Source organism: Rhinoderma darwinii, chromosome 1 (assembly GCF_050947455.1).
Source record: "Rhinoderma darwinii isolate aRhiDar2 chromosome 1, aRhiDar2.hap1, whole genome shotgun sequence".
NCBI lineage: Eukaryota > Metazoa > Chordata > Amphibia > Anura > Rhinodermatidae > Rhinoderma > Rhinoderma darwinii.
Genome location: NC_134687.1, coordinates 378,724,191 through 378,746,817, shown reverse-complemented (window position 1 = coordinate 378,746,817; position 22,627 = coordinate 378,724,191). Strand labels below are relative to the sequence as shown.

At 43.9% G+C, this 22,627-nt stretch overlaps 1 protein-coding gene across 3 annotated transcripts in view; it reads left to right on the top strand.

Annotated features, from left to right (window-relative positions):
* Nucleotides 1-22,627, top strand: part of NMRK1 (nicotinamide riboside kinase 1) — a 51,338-nt gene that overhangs the window by 1,638 nt on the left and 27,073 nt on the right. The window contains exons 2-4 of one of the 3 annotated variants that reach the window (XM_075852184.1): nt 10,432-10,511; nt 15,733-15,786; nt 17,476-17,566. In XM_075852184.1, coding sequence (XP_075708299.1) covers nt 15,758-15,786; nt 17,476-17,566 — 120 coding nt within the window. In that variant the 5' untranslated portion in view covers nt 10,432-10,511; nt 15,733-15,757. Of the gene's footprint in view, nt 1-10,431; nt 10,512-15,677; nt 15,787-17,475; nt 17,567-22,627 lie in introns of those variants that run through there. The other 2 variants (XM_075852193.1, XM_075852201.1) reach the window with 2 other exon arrangements.

Genomic DNA, 22,627 nt, shown 5'->3' with positions numbered 1-22,627 from the left:
GTGCGCCGCGAACACCAGAGGTTTCTAATTTCTGTGAATTTAAAACTTTTGGGAAATTCGGACCGAATTCATCTAGTGTCGAATCGGTTCACTCATCTGTATTTAAAAGTACATTATATACTTGAGAGGAGTTTTTTTTTTTTTTTTAAGATAAGTTATAAAATTGAAATGTATTAATGATCATAATATACTTTAATAAAAATAGTGACCACAAACCTTCTTTTACGTGAGCAGCACACCCCATCTCTGCACTGCATAATGTTATAGCCCATAGATGCATCCAGCTCTGCAGCATCTATCTTAAAGAGGCTCTGTCACCAGATTATAAGTGGCCTATCTTGTACATAATGTGATCGGCGCTGTAATGTAGATTACAGCAGTGTTTTTTATTTAGAAAAACAATCTATTTTCGCCAAGTTATGACCTATTTTAGATTTATGCTAATTACTTCCTTAATAGACAACTGGGCGTCTTTTTACTTTTGACCTAGTGGGCGTTGTGGAGAGAAGTGTATGACGCTGACCAATCAGCGTCATACACATCTCTCCATTCATTTAATCTGCACATAGTGATCCTGCGTTGTTGACTATGTGCAGTCACATACACACGCATTAACGTTACTAAAGTGCCTTGACAGTAAATAGACATTGCATCCAACCAGGACGCGATGTCTATTCACAATCCCGACACTTCGGTAACGTTTGTGTGTGACTTACAGCACAGTAAGCATAATCTCGCGAGATCTCGCTGTAAATAACAGCACAGCGTGATCTCGATGTGATGTGTGAGTAAGTCACACACAAATGTTACCGAAGTGTCGGGATTGTGAATAGACATCCCGTCCTGGCTGGAGGTGATGTCTATTCACTGTCAGGACACTTCAATAACGTTAATGTGTGTGTATGTGACTGCAAATAGTAAACAATGCTGGATCACTATGTGCAGAGTAAATGAATGGAGAGAAGTGTATGACGCTGATTGGTCACTGATTTGTCAGCGTCATACACTTCTCTTTACAACGCCCACTTGGTCAAAAGTAAAAACACGCCCAGTTGTCCATTAAGAAAGTCATTAGCATAAAGCTAAAATCGCTCATAACTTGGTGAAAATAGATAGTTTTTCTAAATAAAACCCACTGCTGTGATCTACATTACAGTGCTGATCTCATTATGTACAAGATAGGGCACTTATAATGTGGAGACAGAGCCTCTTTAAATGAGCACGCCCACAAAATGTTTTATTCTCTGGCCCATTAGAGAGGCGCATTATATAAATTGTGGTGACGGTAATCTTCATACCGGTGGCTATATTTGTGAGTAATCCACTCCTTTCCTCAGCTGTCATGTGACCAACAATGGGACTCTCCAACTGCCACAGCGTCTCATGTGTGGACAGGAAGTTAGTTTCTCTATTCATTACTATCACAGCCTCAGTGTGAGTCTTATAGGAATGAATGGAGAAACTGACTTCCTGTCGACACATGAGATGCTGTGGCAGTTAGAGAGTCACATTGCTGGTCACATGACACAGCTGAAGATCAGAAGGGAGTGGATAACTCACAAATACAGCCAGCGGTAAGAAGATTACCTTCACCACAATTTACATAATGTGCCTCTCTAATGGGCCAGAGAATAAAAAATGTTGTGGGAGTTCATCTTTAACAATGGACCAAGTAAAACACCTCTCTTATATTTCATTTGACAGAATTTAAGGGATTCTGTCACTAGATGTTGGGGCACTAAACCACTAGTAAATTGCTGGGGTTTTAGCGTTCTAAACATGCCCCTCTCAAAACTGTCCGTTGTAGTATTTTGTGTAATAGGAAGTTAGGAAGCGAGTATTTTGTAGACATTTATTTATCGTTATCCAGCATAGTTTAATGTTTACCTGATCTAAGCTAGCAATCAAGAACCGCAAAACCCATACAAGCACAATTCTAGCTGTAGGAAACATAAAGATCAATTTCTGTCTCAGTGTAGGTGCCTATGAAATAGTTTTATGTTGCAGTAATCTATAATTTTATTGCAAATTCACCAAACATGCTGTATCATACCTCCCAACTTTCAAATATCGCAAAGAGGGACGCGTCGTGGCAAATGGTTTCCTTTTAAGCCACACCCCTAATCCCGCACCAATCCCCGCCCATTAACAGCCCACACAGTATCATGCTCTCATAGTGCCGCCCACAGAGTGTAATGCCCTCTAGATGCCCCCATACAGTATAATGCCCTCTAGCTGCCCCCATACAGTATAATGCCCTTTAGCTGTCACCATACAGTATAATGCCCTCCAGCTTCCACTATACAGTATAATGCCCCATAGCTGCCCCTATAGAGTATAAAGCCCACACAAATGCCCCTTGCAGTATAATGCCCATACAAATGCCCCCTTGTAGTATAATGACAAAACAAATTCCCCCATACAGCATAATGCCCCATAGCTGCTCCATACAGTCTAATGCCCCCACAGCTGCCTCATACAGTATAATGCCCACACAGGTGCCCCATACAAAATAATTCCCCATAGCTGCCCCCCCATACAGTATAATGCCACCGTAGCTGTGCCATACAGTATAATACCCCCTTAGCAGCCCCTCTTGCCAGGTCCAATGTAGATAGTGCCACAGTGCCCATGTAGATGGTGCCAAACACAGTGCCCATGTAAATAGCGCCATCATGTCCGCTGTAGATAGTGCCCCTATATAGTGCAACAGTGCCCATGTAGATAGCGCCACCCCCTGTAGATAGCGCTACTTCCTGTAGATAGTGCCATTGGGGCTCCCGATAGTAGCGGAATTCCCAGCCAGGGCATCGGCCACTCTGTGGCCGGGGTTCCACTCCAGGAAGTGCCCTTGATGTCACTGTTGATATATCGCAGTGACGTCAGGGGTTCCCTCTAGGAGCATAATTCCCGGTCAGAGCGTCGGCAATGCTCTGGCAAGGGATTCCGCTCCGGCAGGGGATTCCGCTCCAGGAGTAGCCCCTAACGTCACTGTCCATATATGGATAGTAACGCTAGGGGCTTCTCCAGAATGTAAATGCTGAAAGACAGTTTCTTGCTTCAGCATTGAGTTCAACTGTATCAGCGTCGATACTGAGGATGCCGATAGTTGACATCGGGACAGCGGGACACCGCACGGAATCCGTTGGGAGGTATGGGTGTATTGATTCAATTTTTTTTATAAAGTTATATTTAGTAAACTTTATCTACTGGTATATTTACCCAAAGATAAACTTTCGGAACTTCGACCACTTCCACGCTCGACGCTTGGATGCAACGGAAAGGAGGTGGGGATGGGGATACGGGACCCCCGTTCTCGAGGTGCAGGTCTCAGAGGTCCTTTTAAGGAAATGTGTAATGTGAATAGACAGTTTAAAGAAAAGCCAGGCTGCACCTTATTTGAATACGTAGTGTTAATAATCCCAGGACATGGTGCATGCACTTAGGAAGGGCAATGCACGTCACCACCACATATTAAATGGAAAAACGCTGGGAAACCTGGACATGAAAAGGTAATTAGGATTTTATTTTGACAGATTAACTGTATTTGCAACCAGTCGCAGGCAGCTGCTGCAAAGGCAAATAAGATCATGGGGTGCATTAAAAGGGGCATAGATGCGCATTACGAGAACATAGCTCTACCACTTTATAAATCTCAAGTCAGACCGCACATGAAATATTGTGTACAGTTTTGGGCACCAGTGTAGAAGAAAGACATAGTAGAGGTTATGCAGGCTCAAAGGCATGCAACCAAATTAATAAATGTAATAAGTGGACTACAGTACCCAGAAAGGTTATCAAGAGTAGAATGAAGAAAAAAAGCTCCTATATGGGGCGCTCCCATTGGTGATGTATGCACAATCACGATAATGGAGAAAAGGTATTTTTTTATTTCTTTTTTTTTTTCTTTTTTTTCCTTTTTGAACATTGATGTTTATTCAATTTTACAAAAGTAAGCAAAGACAATGTAAAGTACATACAAGGTAAAATGAAAAATAAAGGATCGATTTACAAAATCATTGCAAAGAAAATAAAATACAAAATATCAGAGCTGTATCAATCGTTGCATATTGCACTTTAATGATCATACGTGAACATTTGTATTAGCTCAATAGAGCAAAATATCAATAGCAGAGAAACAAAATTAAAGAACATAAAAATAAGGAACAAAAACAACAATACATTCTTAAATGTATAAAATTGCATGGTAGAAAACTTACCTTCTTGAGTGAACAAGACATCATCCCCCCGCACCCACCCCCCGCGTATAGCCATAGCTCCTTGAGAACAATAATTGCATCATGGCGGTAATTTAAGTTGACCCACTGTTCCCCCGATGTTCGCCTTATTAAACTATGATGTATATCGGAAAGGCTTGACTATTTCCTTAATCTCCGATGCTGAGTAGTGAGATTCAATAAACAACTTCGATTTGGTAAACAGCCCATCTGAGTCCAATTCTTTGCGCCTTTCCACCTCAATACGTTCCAGTCCAAATAGGTGTTTCAATTGTGCCAATATTACATCCCTCTGTGGCAATTTGTCTGCCAACCACTGAGCAAGTAGGCATCGAAGGGCTACCAACAAAACAATATGAATCAGTGGGGGAGAAGGGTCCCCACCCCCACCTTTTTTTTATTTATTCTGAATGAACATATGATATGACAAACACTAATAAAAATAATTACTACGCGTTTCAACCTAGGACCTAGGTCTTCTTCAGGCTTGATGAGAATTATCATAATTATGGTTATTTCATTTAGAAAAAAGGGGTGAGGGGTGACCTTATAACTATGTATAAATATATCAAAGGTTTATACAGACCATGATCCATGATCCCTCATGATTCAGCGATAGTGTGTCGTCACCTGACCGCTGCAGCGGTCACGTGTCAACACGACATGTCATCGCTAGAGGCTGGGGGTGCAGTACCGGTGGAATACAAGGTTAAATGTTGTCATGGGAGTTGAATATAGTGAGTTTTTTTCTATTTTAACCCCTTCCTGCAACTTGACGTACCTGCACGTCAAGGTGAGCAGTAACTTTGCACACCTTGACGTGCAGTTACGTCTGTACTTTGACAGTTAACCGCCGCGCGGTGCTACACAGCAGCAGCAGTTAACTGTGCAGGGTGTCTGCCCTGTATTCCCTGTTGCCGATCAGCGGCCCATTGCCGCTAATTTCGGCAGTTAACCCTTTAGATGCGGCAATCGATTGCGATCGCCCCATTTAAGGAGTTTAGAGCAGATCGGAAGCCCCCACATGAAATCACGGGGGCTGGCGATGGTTGCCATGGCAACCAGAAGCCAGACAATGGCCTCCGGGCTTCCTGTCAGAGTGACTGTCACGTCACAAGACAGTTAGAATAGATAGGTAGTGTAATGTATTATAGCAGCAATCAGAGCTGCAAGTCTCATAGTCCCCTAGTGGGACAAGTAAAAAAAAGTATAAATAAGTTAATAAAAATGTTTTATAAAAGTTTAAAAATAAAAATTATAAGTTACATAAACAAAAAATGCTTTTTTTTCCTATAATAAGACTTTTATTATAGGAAAAAAAATAACACGTTAAAAAAAGTACACATATTTGGTATCACCGCGTTCATAATGACCCAAACTATAAAACGATAATGTAGCAAAAAGAAGGAATGATCCAGCGATGTGTGATAAAGGTGGGGGAAACTCTGTTCCCACTTTATTGGAACAATCAAATAGCAATAAATACAACGAAATAGCGAACAACACCAGGAGGGTGACAAGGTGGTGGAATTGGCACGTGCCAATTCCACCACCTTGTCACCCTCCTGGTGTTGTTCGCTATTTCGTTGTATTTATTGCTATTTGATTGTTCCAATAAAGTGGGAACAGAGTTTCCCCCACCTTTATCACACATCGCTGGATCATTCCTTCTTTTTGCTACAGTCTCCTGCCGTGGGCCGTCGCGGCTGATCCGGGCGATATCATACACAGGAGTGTGAAGTTGGTGAGCTGGAGGTTTCCTCCCATTCCCCTTTTTTCCTTGCTATTTCCACTGCTTATAAAACGATAATGTTATTTTTCCTGCACAGTGAACAAAAAAAAGAAGTAATAAACAATGGCAGTCACTTTTTTTTGGTCACCATACCTCCCAAAATATACAATAAGAAGTGATCAAAAAGTCACATGTACCCCAAAACTACACCAATAAATACTACAAACCATTCTGCAAAAAACAAGCCCTTACACAGCTTTTTTTACTGAAAAATAAAAAAGTTATGGCTCTCAGAATATGGGGACACAAAAAATAAATTATTTTATAAAAAAGTGATTTTATTGCGCAAATGCTGCAAAACATAAAAAAAAAACGATATACATATGGTATCGCCGTAATCGTATCGACCCGCAGAATAAAGTAAAATGGTCTTTTATAGGCCAGGGTGAACGCCGTAAAAAAATGAATAAAAAACACTCTCAGAATTGATGGTTTTTGGTCACCTTGTTTGCCAAAAAATGGAATAAAAAGTGATCAAAAAAACAGCATGTACCCCAAAATGGTACCAATGAAAACCACAGATTGTCCCACAACAAATAAGCTTAAAAAAGTTCTGGCTTCCAGACTATCTATGGCAATGCAAAATGTGCAGAGTTTTCCAAAAGTGGATAACATCTGGCACCATTTATCAGTGTGACACTGGCCACACATGAGCGGATTATTATTTATTTACTCCATTATTATACCCTCTTATTATGCCCTGATGTTCTCCGCACAGATAACATATGCCCCCACATTATAAACTGAAATACCAGTAAAACCCCAAACAGAACTACTACCAAGCTAAATCTGTGCTCCAAAAGCCAAATGGCACTCCCTCTCTCCTACAGCATGCCCGAACAGCAGTTTACGTCCACAGATATGGCATCACCATACCCGGGAGAAACTATTAATATTTTATGGGGTATTTGTCTTCAGTGGCACAAACTGGGCACAACATATTGTGCACTAAAATGGCATATCAGTGGAAAATTGTAATTTTAACTCCGCACCATCCGCTGCCCATTAACCCCTTTGTGCACCACGACTTAATAGCATGTCGTGGTGGGGGGGGGGTGTATGGAGCCATACGTGCCATACGTTGTGGGTGTCAGCTGTGTATTACAGCTGACACCCAGGGCTAACGGACAGGTACAGCGATCGCGCTGTTACAGGAGCCTGTAAAAATGATAATATACTGCAATACATTAGTATAGCAGTGTATTGTACAAGCGATCTAATGATGGCTGCTTCAAGTCCCCTAGGGGGACTAATAAAATGTGTAAAAATAAAAAATTTAAATAAAGTTATTAGTGAAAAAAGTTTAATAAATATTTAAAGTCCAAAAGAAAACCTTTCCCATTTTTCCGCTAAAGCAATGTAAAAAATAAAAAAAATTAACACAAAATTGGTTTTGCTGCGTCCGTAAAAGTCCGACCTATTACAATATACCATTCTCTACCTCAAACGTTGAACGCCGTAAATAATAAAGAATTGAAAACGCCAAAATCGATGTTTTTTGGTCACCTTAGCTCTAAAAAAAAAATGTTAATAAAAAGTGCTCAATAAGTTGTATGTACTAAAAAATGGTACCAATAAAAACGACATCTCGTCCGGCAAAAAATAAGCTCTCTCACCTCTCAAAAAAACTAAAAAAAAAAAAAAAAAAGTGATGCATCGCGGAATGTGGTGAAACAAAACAATCAACTTTTGTTAACAAATCGTTATTACTTTGTAAAAGTAGTAAAATCTAAAAATAATATATCAATTTGGTATCACCGTAATTGTATTGATTCGCAAGAAAAAATTGAAGTTGTTGTTTTTACTGCGGTGAAAGCTGTAAAAACAAAACCCAAAAAACAATGGAGGAATCTCAGTTTTTTCCAGTTTCAGCCTGCACAGAATTTTATTTCAGTTTCCCAGTACATTAAGGCTGGGTTCAGACGAGCACATTACGTCCGTAATGGACGGAACGTATTTCGGCCGCAAGTCCCGGACCGAACACACTGCAGGGAGCCGGGCTCCTAGCATCATACTTATGTACGATGCTAGGAGTCCCTGCCTCTCCGTGGAACTACTGTCCCGTACTGAAAACATGATTACAGTATGGGGCAGTTGTCCGGCAGCGAGGCAGGGACTCCTAGCATCGTACATAAGTATGATGCTAGGAGCCCGGCTCACTGCAGTGTGTTCGGTCCGGGACTTGCAGCCGAAATACGTTCCGTCCATTACGGACGTAATGTGCTCGCGTGAATCCAGCCTTAATGGTACTTTAAATTATGTCAATAGAAAATACAACTCCTCCCGCAAGAAATAAGCCCTCACACGACTCTATTGACAGAAAAATATAAAAGTTATGGCTCTTGGAAGGCGGAGAGTGAAAAACGAAAATAATAAAGCAAAAAATGGATCATTATCATTCCAGAAAGGGTTAATTTAATTTCTAATCAAAAAAACATTTTATGACCACATGTGGGGTATAGCCGTACTCGGGAGAAATTGCTTTACAAATGTTGGGGTGCTTTTTCCTCCTTTTATTCTTTGTGAAAATTAAAACATTCAACATTTTAGTGGAAATAATGTTGATATTCATTTTCACGGCCTAATTCTAATAAATTCTGCAAAAGACCTCCTGGGGTCAAAATGCTCAGTATACCCCTAGATAGGTCACTTAAGTGGTGTAGTTTCCCAAATGGGGTCACTTTTGGGGGGATTTACACTGTTTTGGTCACTCAGGGACATTGCAAATGTGACATGGCACCCAAAAACCATTTCAGCTAAATTTGAGCTCCAAAAGCCAAATAGCGCTCCTTCCCTTCTAAGCCCTGCTGTGGGTCCAAACAGCAGTTTATTACCACATATGGGGTATTTCCGAAATCGGGAAAAATTGCTTTACAAATGCTGGGGTATTTTTTCTCCTTTGTTCCTTGTGAAAATTAAACATTTCTAACTTTTTCAGAAAAAAAAGTAGCGTTTCATCTTCAAAGACTAATTCAAATACATTTACCAAAAAGACTGTGGGGTCAAAATGCTAACTATACCCCTAGATAAATTCATTGGCGGTGTAGTTTCCAAAATGGGTTCACTTCTTTTTTTTTTTTTGTTACTGTTTTGGCACCACAAGACCTCTAAACCACAAACCTGACGTGCCTAAAATATATTTAAAAAAAAGGAGGCCCCAAAATCCACTAGGTGCTCCTTTGCTTCTGAGGCCTGTGTTTCAGTCCATTAGGACACTAAAGCTACATGTGGGATATTTCTAAAAACTGCGCAATCTGGGCAATATATATTGAGTTGCATTTCTTGTGTAAAACCTTCTGTGTTACAGAAAAAAACTGTATTACAAATGAGTTTTGGCAAAAAAAAAAATATTAATTTGTAAATTTCACCTCTACTTTGCTTTAATTCCTGAGAAACGCCTAAGGGGTTAAAACACTTCCTGAATGTTGTTTTGGATACTTTGAGGGGTGCAGTTTTCATTGGGTGATTTATGGGGATTTTCTAATATATAAGGCCCTCAAAGCCACTTCAGAACTGAACTGGTCCCTGAAAAAATGGCCTTTTGAAATTTTCTTGAAAATAAGAGAAATTGCTGCTAAAGTTGTAACGTCCTGGAAAAATAAAAGAATGTTCAAAAAATGCTGCATACATAAAGTACACATATGGGATATATGAAATAGTAACTATTTTGTGAGGTATTACGGTCTGTCTTACAAGCAGATGCATTTAAATTTAGAAAAATTTTGCACATTTTCTCAAAATTTTGATGTTTTTCACACATAAATATTGAATTTATCGACCACATTTTTTTTACTACCTTAAAGTACAATATGTGACGAGAAAACAATCTCAGAATCACTTGGATAGGTAAAAGCATTCCCAGGTTATTACTACATAAGGTAACACATCAAATTTGAAAAAATCAGCTTCGTCCTCAAGGCCAAAACAGGCTCAGACCTGAAGGGGTTATGCTTCAGGAAAGTTTTATTCAATAGAACTTGCTTGTGTTTTTTTCTGCCCTATTGAATTCAATGGACAAATTTTCCATCAGCAAATCCAGATGGAAAATATGCAGCTAATCCGCTACGTGTGAACACAGCCTTCAAGGGTTTAAAAGATTTTACAACTTCCAGGCATTGCTCAGTCATGATCATCCTGACCTTCCTGCTGGCAGTTCTGTTTGAGTAACCTTTTTATCAGCTCATAAATGATACCCATCGGTAGTCAATTTGGAGATAGAAGCTGGCCCAACTATACTGCAGGGCCTGTTCCCTTCCTTAAACTAACTATCACTAGGGCCCTGCTTTCTAAGGTCCTGACGTTGACCAGTGTCAGGACATTGTGTACGGCGGCTCATACAATGTCCTGACGCGTTCTATGCGCTGCCGTACATAACCTACTGATGAAATTTTTTTTATAAAGCAGGGCCTCAGCGTCCGGATCGTAAGGTGCCAGAAGCGAGAGGCACCCAAAGGAGAAGAGGCGCCCGGCCGGAAGTGGAGGCAAGAACATCCGGGAGTGGGAAGTACATAGCGGGTCTGGACTGGGGTCTGAATATTTTTTGGATGTGGTCTGGGTTGTAAATTAATTTAGGGGTCTGGTTGATTGTCAGAATTAATTTGGGGGTCTGATTGGGGTTGTAAATTAATTTAGGGGTCTGGTCGAGAGTGAATTAATGGGTCTGGAGTGTGAAAAAATGTAGGGGTCGGGTCTGAGGTCTATTGATGTAGGGTTCTGTCCTGGGGTCTGAATTAATGTAGGGATCTGGCCGTGGGGTCCAGATTAATGTAGAGGTCAGGTCTGGGGTCTGTATTTATTTAGGGGTCTGGTCTGGAGTCTGAATTAATTTATAGTACTGGTCGGGGGTCTGAAATAATTTAGGGGTCTGAATTAAGTTTGTCAACTGGTCTGGTGTCTGTGTAAGTGCCACATGTAAAGAGGAGCTGGAGACTTCGTCAAGGTGTGCCACGGCGGTTGAACATTGTAGAGTCTGCAGCAGCCAGGAAAACCAGCCAGCACTGCAACTTGGTGAGTGACTGCTATGAAAAAGCACTTATTTGTGTGGCCCCTCTGCACACCTACTGTCTCCCACAAAGTACCGGCCTGCTGGTCTCTCCCCCCCCCCCCGCCCCTTTACAGAGCCCCTGTCAGGGTGCATATCCACCTTTGCCCCACTTCCAACCCTGCCACTTTCTGCTCTTTCAGCCTTCTCCTCACCCCCAAAGAGCCCCTACCCACCTAGTCTCTCCCCCTTGTCCCCTGACAGATGCCTTGCCCACCTACTGTCTCCACTCCACAGAGCCACTGACCATTTGAGTTTTACCCCTGCCCAGATGCTTTGACTCAGATGCGTAGCTTGGGGTTTAGCACAGGGTGGGACACACATCTGAGTGGGCCCCCCACACAGTATAATGACCCCTTATTGGCCCCCACATAGTATAATGACCCCTTAGTGCCCCCACATAGTATAATGACCCCTTAGTGCTCGCCACACAATATAATGACCCCTTTGTGGCCCCCACACAGTATAATGCCCCCAGAGCATCCCCAACACAGTATAATGAACCATAGCTGCCCCCATAGCTGTCATCCACACGGTATAATGCCACTATAGTACCTACCACACAGTGTAATGCTCCCGTAGTGCCTACCACACAGTATAAGGCCCCCATTGCTGCCCCACAAAATATAATGCCCTCATAGCTGCTCTCATACAGTATAATGCCCTCATAGCTGCTCTCATACAGTTTTACGCCCCCAAAGCTGCCCTCGTACAGTATAATGCCCTCAAAGCTGCACTCCTACAGTATATTGCTCCATAGCGGCGCCCATACCCTGTATAATGCCCCCATAGTGCCTAATATAAAGACAATAAAATAATTTCTCACCTAGCCCCATTCCCACGACGAGGGGAGGAGATCCCTCTGCTCCTCCCGTCTGTGCAGTGTGTGGACAGGCGCGATGACATTACTACATCTCTCATGCCCCCAGACCTGAGAACCGGCAGGGTGGAGGAGTAGCCATACTTCTATCCCCACACTGCACGTTCAAGGTCATTCCCCCTGTCCCCTCACTCACATTTCCCTCTTTTGAAGTCCACACCCTCTAACTCTTTCGCCCATTCTCCCTCCGAGTGGCAGTTGTCTACCACCCCCTGGGCTCACCACGTCAATTACTGGATTTTGCTGCCTGGCTTCCACAATTCCTATCATCTTAAACACCAACTCTCATCATGGGTGACTTTAACATCCCCATTGATAACCCAATCTCCTCATCTGCTTCCCAGTTTTTATCTTTAACCTCCTCCCTATGTCTGTCACAACTTACTAACTCTTCTACACATGAAGACGGGCATTCCCTTGACCTGGTCTTCTTCCGTCTCTGCTCAGTTTCTGACTTTAATTCTCCTCTCCTGTTCTCTGATCACAACCTTCTCTCCTTTACTATCAAAAATTCTCTGCCTTCACCGGACATGCCTACATATCAGGCATACAGAAATCTACATGCCATTAACACTCAGCAACTCATAGACAGCCTGCAGTCCACATTGTCCCCTATCTCTTCCCTCTCCTGTCCCAATCTGGCCGCCAAACATTACAATAACTCTCTTAAAAATGCTTTGGATGAAGCAGCCTCCCCTACACTCCGAACCACCCGGCAAACACTTCCATAGCCCTGGCACACACCTCAATCCCGCTTTCTTCAGTGGTGCTCGAGATGTGCCGTACGTCTGTGGAGAAAATCGCACTTGTCAGCAGACTTCCTCCATTACAAATGTATGCTGAGAACTTACAACTCTGCCCTTCACCGTTCCAAACAAGTCTATTTCACTTCTCTCATCTCCACACTATCTAATAATCCAAAACGCCTCTTTTATACTTTTCATTCCCTCCTTAGTCCTAAAGTGCAGACACCAATCACAGATCTCAATGCTGAAGACCTGGCCCCTTATTTTAAAGTTAAAATTGACAACATCCGGCATGATATTATCTCCCAGTCCCCTAGTAACACCGATCCCCTTCCCTCCCGCACTTCCTCTTCCTCACTTTCAGCATTTGACCCAATAACAGAAGAAGTCTCTACGCTCCTTTCTTCTTCTCGTCCTACTACCTGCTCTAGTGATCCTATCCCCTGACACCTCGTCCAGTCCCTCTCCCCGGCTGTCACGTGTCACCTGACTAAAATTTGTAACCTCTATCTTTCTTCTGGAATCTTTCCATCCTCTTTTAAACATGCCATTATAAAACCATTACTGAAAAAAACCCAATTCTTGACCCATTCTGCGCTGCTAACTACCGTCCTGTCTCTAATCTCCCCTTCATCTTCAAACTCCTGTAACGCTTGGTCTACTCTCGCCTTATCCGCTATCCCAATTCTTGACCCCTTACAATCTGGTTTCCACACTCTACACTCCACAGAAACTGCCCCTACTAAAGTCATAAACGATCTCTTGGTGGCAGTGGCGTAACTATAGGGGTCACAGCAGTCGCAATTGAGACTGGGCCCCGAAGCCAGGGGCCCTCTGCCCCCCGCACCACATCACTGAAAAGTTACTATAGTAACTGGGGCCTATGTAATAAACTACACGGGCCCCTGTTACTATAGTAACTGACAGTACTTACATTCCTCATTCTGGAGCGCAGCGGCGGTCCTGACGTCTCAGCGCTGTGCGCATCGCATGCCGTCACTACGCTTTACGCTTCGCACAACATCCCGACCCTGGATGGAGTCAGGACCTCCACTGTGGCTAACGAGGAGGGTAAGATTAATACAACTGTCTGCTGGAGCTGATAGGTCGGGGTCCAACTCCCGGACCCCCCGCCAATCAGCTGTTTTGAAGGGGGTGCATCGCTCGTACGAGCGCTACTTCCTCTTCATTCTGGTCACTTTCTCACACTGTGAATAACCGACACTAACGGTAACATTTTTATCAGGTTGGACTGTAGCAAACCGTAGTTATTTTCTAAGTGCTGTTTTCTTTCAGGCAATCAATAATTGAAATTGGTTGAGTGCCGTGAAAGCTGGACGTTGGATAATGTGTGGTTCTGCCTGTTGTTTTCCTGGCGCTTTTGCCATGCTGGGCATATATTTTTCAGTTTTGCATGCAAGTGTTTAATGTTGAACACCTCTAAAAACGTAATGTTTACTAACGCAACTGAAAAAACTGTTTTGGCGTGATTTTGTGGCAGTGTGAAAACCGCAGTGTGAAAACCGAACCTTAAAAACACATTATAACTTCTTGGTGACACCCCAGCTTCAGTCTAACGAGGAGCGCCGATCACAGCACAACGCTCAGCTGAGCTATTCTGCACATTCATTTCAGCAACAGAGGGGTTCTTACCACCCAGGCCCCCACCGATACAAACTTCTGATATGTCTCTGTGGCATATCAAAAGTTTTCTGAAAGTGCAGTCACTCTTTAAATATAACTAGTTAAAAAAAAAACACTTTTCTTCTTTTTTTTTTTTTTTTAATGTAAGCAACATAATTGGTATTGTAGTGTCCGTCTAAGTCTGAACTATTAAAATATAATGTTATTTAACCCACTAGGTGAACAGCGTAAAAAAAATAATTCACAATGCAAACTCGTTTCCCCAAAAAAAAATGATATAATAAGTGATCGAAAAGTTGCACGCACCCAAATATTGTACCTTTTTGGAAAGATAAAAAAGCTTCGGCTCTCGGAATACGGTGACACAAAACTATTTTTTTCTTTGTAAATTAGTAAAACATTAAAAAAAATATAAATATTTGGCATCTCCATAATCATATGGACTCAAATAGTAAAGTTCACATGGTGAATGCTGTAAAAACAAAACCCCAAGACAATAGAGGAATCGCTGTTTTTTTTTTTCCCTTTTCCACCCACAAAGAAAGACTATGAAAAAACAAAATTAGCTTTGTCTCCAAGATTATTTACTAAAAACTTCAAACCAGAGGTGTACGTTGCAGCTCCAAAATCTATATTATTCCCCCACCCCATCTGTAATGTGCCATTTATATTACTGCTGTTCTGTATGGCACAAAGGCCTTTATGGCCCTCTGGCACCAGGGCCCAGGTGCAACTGCAACCTCTTCACCCCTAATGTATATTGCCACTGTTTCAATCTAAGAAAAATACTTTTAAAAAGTTACTATTACTAGTTGTATTTGTTCTTTTGCATGGTTCTTTTTTTATCATGTTCATGAACATGATTATTTCTATTCTTGTGGAGCAGGCAATATTTTGTAAAAGTGGTGCAGAACATGTCATGTACACATGTACCTTATTTATATATAGAGTGATGTACCCACTACCCATGGTTTTCAGATGCAATGTGTGAATGAGAAACACTGCACTACTTTACTAAAAACAATGCAGAAAAGATTAGTTATGCGCCATGTGTTAACCTGACCTAACCCTCAAATACAAGTACAAGAAGCAAATCAGATCTGCATCTGGTGTCGGATAACTAGAAAATGAGAACGTGCCAAAGTGTTTTCTTTCTTATTTGAAGTTTATTGAACAAGATGTAGCATTTCCGTTTAAAACTTTTCGTATTATGACAGATTGCTATCAGGTGACAAATTAAAGGGAACCTTAACCTAAAGTAAGTTAGCATTTTGTATCGCTTTTTATTATAGGCTCTACTAAATATACATTTTCACTTTATAACTGTAATTTTTTTTAAATGTCTGAAAAATATTTGTACAGTGATAAATTCCTGTATTATTTTAGCACAGAAGTAAAATCAAAGGAAGGCAAGCCATGAAAGCTTTCATTGTTGGAATTGGTGGGTAAGTGTTCTTTTGTCTCTTTCCCCATATTCATCAATACAGTATATCTTGTCAATGTCATAGAGGTTGGCTCGTCTTACTGTACTAAACCACAGGGTACTGCTTGAAACCTCTGTATTTTATTTTCACAGGTTTTCTTTAAGCACATTCTTGGAGAAGCCAAAGTGAAAAGACAGGTGACGCTTTAAAGACATGATGTCTCTAAAGAGTTAAACCTGAAAGCATCCACTGTAAAACACCTGCAATCGGGAGGTGCTGTACGCTATACGCTGCAAATGGCTTGGCTATATTATGCACCAGGGAGGGGAGTATTATCTGTCAGCAGCTCTCCTCCAGTTAGCTTCTCAAAGAATATTAAGTCTATTGATCAGGGGTCAGAAGCCCTTGACTCAAAGGGCCGCACATCACATATAGAGACAGGGCCGGATAAAGGGGTAGGCAAACACCTATGACTTTTTTTTACATGGCTGTATTTGTCTTTGCTGGTTTCTTCATATATTTTATTTAGCAAAAAACAGGTTTTAACTCTTGATTCTTGTTTAAGGCAAAATACATATGAAGGCAACAGATACCACAGCCCCTATAACCAAGGAGAAAACAGAGTAGCTCTTCTTTTCTATGTGGTTTGCCAGAGCACTCAGTGTCCAGCAGGACTCATGCCAGATCAAATGGGGAAGCCAGCTGCACCATATGAATTTGCTTCCCCTGGGGGCCACACATCCGGCGCATGAGGGCCACAGGCCGTCCCTTGGCCACCAGTTCGGCAACACTGCTATAGTTGACTACATATTAGGTGTATGTGTCGCATGATCGTTACTCTTGAAATAACCTGGGGGCACACTAACTTTATAGTTCTCAGAATCATTATATAGATGGTATTTTTAAGAGTTTTTCAAGCCTATAAATTTTCAATAAAAAGGTATGCAACATTTTTATTATAAACAGTGATTCAACTCTTCACCGTTTTCAAGATCTCTTCTTGATATCAGTTCAGTGGGAACATCGTGTTATACTTTCAAAGTCTGGATAGCCATACAGACCTGCTGCGTCTCACAGCTATGGCCCCTTTCACACATAGCTCCCGACGTATACGTTATACCGAGGCTGTGACTGATGCCAAACCGTGGCATCAGTCACCCATAGACTATTACAGTAAACGTTTAATGTGCTTTATGTATCCGTTAAGAGCCCAAGACGTAAACAATTAAACAAATGCCTGTGAAGTATGCCATACAGTAACTTACATCATCCATAGGCTCTCCTGTTAAAAAAACGTATACAACGCGGTTTACGTATTTTTGCTGGATGCCTCTGGATAGATTAGCGTAGTCAACTACACTATTCTGTCAAGCAAAATAAAAAACGGTATCCCAGACTAATGATCACTTTTTTGGCCTCCGTCAGTATAATAGGAGCCTATGGGTATGTTTGATGTATGTGCCAGGAGCTTTACCGAGGCATACGTAAAATGTACCGAAGAAATGCAGTGTGAAAGGGGTTAAGGGTTTGTTGCAATATGTCCAGTAAATGTAATCCCCTTTTTTTCATGTTTTATATACAACTAGTTGAAAAGCAATAACATACTTGGATAATCCTGTTATTGGTGCTTCCATTTTTCGCTTGTTGCTTACTTGATTCCAGTTGTGTTTGAAGTTCTGGCCTTAACATATTACATATTTATTTTGGTAGTGTGACAAATGGTGGAAAAACAACACTGGCTAACAAGCTTCTGAAAATCCTTCCCGACTGCAGTCTTATCAGCCAGGATAACTATTTCAAGGTATCAATGACCTTAACAATGACATTGTGGCATTCATATTTATAGGCGTGGTTTACCAATAATTCTTTGGGCTTTATTTTATACATGACATTTAACTAGTATTCTGACATTGATGGTATACTGCTAGGACCCTATAAATCCCTAGAATGAGGGATTGCAGCCCTCGGTAAAGCAGTCCCTTTGGCTTTTCTGCTACACGTCGGCACTGCCACCCCAGTAACATGCTGCTAAACAGCCCCATTCACTTGAAATGAGCATTGCTGCGATACTAGACACAGCACCAGCTTGGTAGAGCGCTGTAACAGAACAGACTAAGTAGCTGCTGCACTTTACTTTACCCCTTTGTTCTCAGAATCAGTGGAGGATCCTAATGATATGCCTCCAATGTCTTTCGTCTGACAACCAGTTTGATGTACAGATTCTATACGTTAATGTACATGTTAATTCATATAGCTGTATAATTCTTACAAAGTACTGCCTGTAAGGCTTCGTTCACATCTGCGTCGGGGTTCCGTTCATGGGTTCAGTCAGACCCTTCTGTCAGGGGAATCCATGAACGGAAACCATAGCTTCCGTTTGCATTACTGTAACATCCGTGGTCGCTGAACATGAATTCCTTCCATCCGGTCGACGCCCTTCTCTCCAGATAAGTGTGCACATGTGGCCGTTATGTTCCAAGTGACCACCATGGTGCGCTTGCGAGCTCAGTCAGCCTTGGAGCCCACACTGGTGTGAGATTGAGCTGATTGCTTCCAGAGCACCCTGGACTATAAGAAGAGCTCTGCCACTTCCTATCTTGCCTGAGCCTTGTTGTCGTTATCCTTGTATGTATATGCAAATAGTCTCCTAAGTGTTTTCTAGTTCACAGTGTTCCCCGTTCCTGCTACCTGTATCCCGTGCTATCCTGGTCAAGTGCCGTGTTGACCTGAAGTTGTGCTGTGCCTGTCCTGCTACACCACGCCTAGCGCCTGCCTGCTGCCTAGTCCCATCTGAGCCTGTCTTGCTACTGTCTGAGCTACCATAGGTACACTATATGAACTATAGACTGTGACCTGTGTGCTGTTGGCCAGCTGCCATACCATCAAGGCGGTACGGCCCAGTGGGTCCACGTACCCCTCGTGACAGTAGGCTCAGGCCATGGACCCCGCTGGTCGAACCAAGACCATGACAGGAGATGCGGGCGGATATGCTAGACTTCTGGTCTTGACAGGACCAACTCCTCCAGGCATTGAACATTATTGCACATAAGTTGGAGGTACAAACTGCCATTCCTCCTACTACACCTCCTGGCAGTACAGATCCTCCGGCTACACCTCCTGGCAGTGCTCACCCCCCATTTTCTTTGCCGCTTCCTGACTATGATGGAGACGCGAAGACCTGCCGTGGATTTTTGAACCAGTGCCACATCCACTTTAGCCTGTATGCAAGGGCATTTTCGTCTGACGGCGCAAGGGTCGCTTTCATCGTCTCTCTCCTCACTGGCAGGGCTCTTGCATTGGCGAACCCTATCTGGGAGAGACAAGGACCAGAGACCCGTGACTTCCAGGGGTTCCTACGGACATTTTCGCACGGAGTTTGAGGAGCCTGGACTAGTCTAGTCTGCAGCCGCCTCCTTGCTGAACCTACGCCAAGGGGAAACCTCCGTGGGCGATTACACCATCCACTTCCGCACCCTGGCGGGAGAATTTTTGTGGAACAATGAGGCCCTGGTGGCTACATTTTGTCAGGGACTGTCTCCTGAGATTAAGGACGAGCTTTCCGCCCGGGATCTACCATCTACCCTGCATGATCTCATCCTTCTGGCTGCCCAGATTGATATAAGGATCCGAGAACGGTTCTACTTTGCAGCAAACCCTACTGTCCTCAGATGCTGATCCTTCAAAGGAGTCTGTGAGGATGGACCAGTTTAAGCTGTCTACCCAGGAGAGACAACGCAGACGCACCTCGGAACTCTGTCTATATTGCAGCCTCGGAGGCCATCTTGTGCGTCTGTACCCCCAAAAGCCCCAGAACCTAGGGTTGGTGTGAGAGACAACCCTGGGCAAAAAAGGACTTTTGTCTAAATTGTCCATTCCCGTGACCATAGTGTCCGGCGAAAAAACGCACCGGGTCTCTGCTTATCTGGACTCTGGATTCTATGCTAATTTCATTTGAAGAAACCTGGTGGATCTTCTCCAATTGCCCACAACCCCTCTGGAGAGGCATTTGGTGGTTGCATCTGTGAATGGGCTACCTTTGCCAGACCAGGTTGTAGCTGTGACCAAGCCGCTGAGGCTCCAAGTGGGAGTCCTCCATTCTGAGCTCCTCTCGTTCTTTGTACTGGCTAAAGCCGTCGACCCTGTGCTGCTGGGCCTGCCCTTGTTCCGACTACATGCCCCAGTCCTGGACTGGAATTCTGGAGAGGTTCTCCAGTGGGGTTCCGAGTGTCTCAACCACTGCCTGGTACAGGTTCATCCGGCTGAGTCTCCTCTGCCTCGGTCCCCGGCAGGATTGCCTTGTCATTATTTCACGTTCTTGGATGTCTTCAGCAAGAAAGAGGTGGAGACGCTGCCCCCACACCGGGCGTATGACTGTCCTATCAAGCTGATTCCTGGTGCATCCCTTCCCGGTAGTAGGGTATATCCTCTCTCCTTGCCAGAGACTCCGTCCATGTCCGCTTATATTAAGGAGAACCTGGAGAGGTGATTCATGCGGAAGTCCTCCTCTCCGGCAGGAGCTGGGTTCTTCTTTGTCAAGAAGAAGGATGGTTCTCTGCGGCCCTGCATCGACTACCGGGGTCTCAACCAGATATCCGTTGCCATTGATCTCTGAACTGTTTGATCGCATACGAGGAGCCGAAACATTTTCTAAGCTAGACCTGCGGGGGGCTTATAATCTAATCTGGATTCGCCGGGGTGACGAATGGAAGACTGCATTAAAAAGCCGTGACGGACACTTTGAATATCTAGTAATGCCCTTCGGCCTGTTTAACGCACCCGCGGTCTTACAAGAGTTAGTTAATGACATCTTCCGTGACCTCCTCTATGTTTGTATTGTGGTCTATCTTGATGACATCTTGATTTTTTTCTCCAGATCCAATGACTCTTCAGGGACATGTCCGTCAAGTTTTTGTTAGGGATCTGCCAGGTACTACGTCTAGGTATACTCCTGGGATTAATCAATCCACACCTGAGGCCAGACCTGTTCGACTGACACCCTCTCCCACCAACCAGGGTGGCAGGCTCAGGAGTGGGAGAGCCTATCGCGGCCTGGTCAGTCGGAGTTAGCTCCGCCCCCTGTCCTTTATTACCTGCTGTGTTCTCCTCCTCAGTGCTTGTAATTCTTTTGGATTCCTGGCCCCACTGCTGCTTGCTCCAGCCTGCTTCTGCCGTGCTTCTGCCTTGCTGCTGTTCTGCTTAACCTGCTTTGCTTTGCCTCCGGCTTGCTTCCTCCTCCGTGCTCACTTGGGTATACTCCACCTTATCCTGGTCCTGACTACTCATTCACCGCTCCGTTTCCTCGCGGCGTTCCGTGGGCTACTGCCCCTTCCCTTGCGTGTTCCCTGTTTGTTTTCCCGTGCACTTAGACAGCGTAGGGACCGCCGCCCAGTTGTACCCCGTCGCCTAGGGCGGGTCGTTGCAAGTAGGCAGGGACAGGGCGGTGGGTAGATTAGGGCTCACTTTCCCTTCACCTCCTTCCTGCCATTACAGTTTTGCTACGGTTAAGGGAGAATCGCCTGTACGCCAAGTTGGAGAAGTGCGTGTTTGAGAAAGATGCTCTACCCTTCCTGGGCTAAAGGCCGTCCTGGAATGGCCACACCCTCAAGGCCTGAGGGCCATGCATTCGCCAATTTCTACAGACCGTTCATTCCAACTTTTCTTCACTGACATCTCCTATTTCTAACCTCACCAAGAAAGGCATGAACGCGAACGTGTGGACTCCAGAAGCGGAGGCCGCATATAATAGCCTGAAGAGTGCCTTCACGTCAGCCTCTATCCTCAATCATCCAGATGTTTCTCGACAGTTCTCGTTGGTGGTGGACGCCTCCTCTGTCGGTGCTGGTGCACTCCTGTTCCAGAGAGGTTCCAAGGGCAAGTCAATGGTATGTGGCTATTACTAAAAGCTCTTCTCTTCTGCAGAACGCAACTACTCATTTGGGGATCGGGAGTTACTGGCCATCAAATTGGCTCTGGAGGAGTGGAGACCTCTTTTACAGGGCACAGTTCATCCCCTCTTGATATTCACAGACCACAAGAACATCAATTTTCTCCTGACGGCCCAACGACTGAATCCCTGTCAGGCCAGATGGTCGCTGTTCTTTGCCCGGTTTCAGTTTGAGCTCCACTACTGCCCGGCCAATAAGAATGTGAGGGCCGATGCCTTGTCCAGGTCGTTCGAGACAGAGGACACTATAGAGTCTCCACATAATATTATTAATCCGTCCTGCATCTTCCCTGTCAACCCTCTGCAAGTTGCAGACATTCCCCCGGGGAGGACTTTTGTGCGTCTGGCAGACAGAAGAAGAATCCTCTGCTGGGGACACTGTTCCAAACTGGCAGCTCACACGGGTGTCCGTAAGACCCGAGACTTGATCGCTCATCAGTTCTGGTGGCCCACACTGCCCAAAGACATCACAGACTTTTTCTCCTCCTGCACGGTGTGCGCAGCAAATAAAGTTGCCCACTCCAAACTGGCGGGCCTGCTCCAGCTGTTGCCTGTGCCCGATGCCCCCTGGCAACATATTGCTATGGACTTTGTCATGGACCTGCCTCCCTCTGCGGGATGCAGTGTGGTCTGGGTGGTGGTGGACCGATTTTCGAAGATGGCTCACTTCGTTCCGCTGACCGGTCTACCTTCTGCATCTCGACTGGCCGCCTTCTTCATCCAACACATCTTCCGCCTGCACGGCTTGCCTAGGCATATTGTGTCTGATCGAAGTTCTGGAGAGCCCTCTGCGGACTCCTCGGTATGATGTTGGACTTTTTCTCAGCCTACCATCCTCAGTCCAATGGTCAAGTCGAGAGGATCAACCAAATCATGGAGAACTACCTACGACACTTTATCTCCAGGCAGCATGATAAC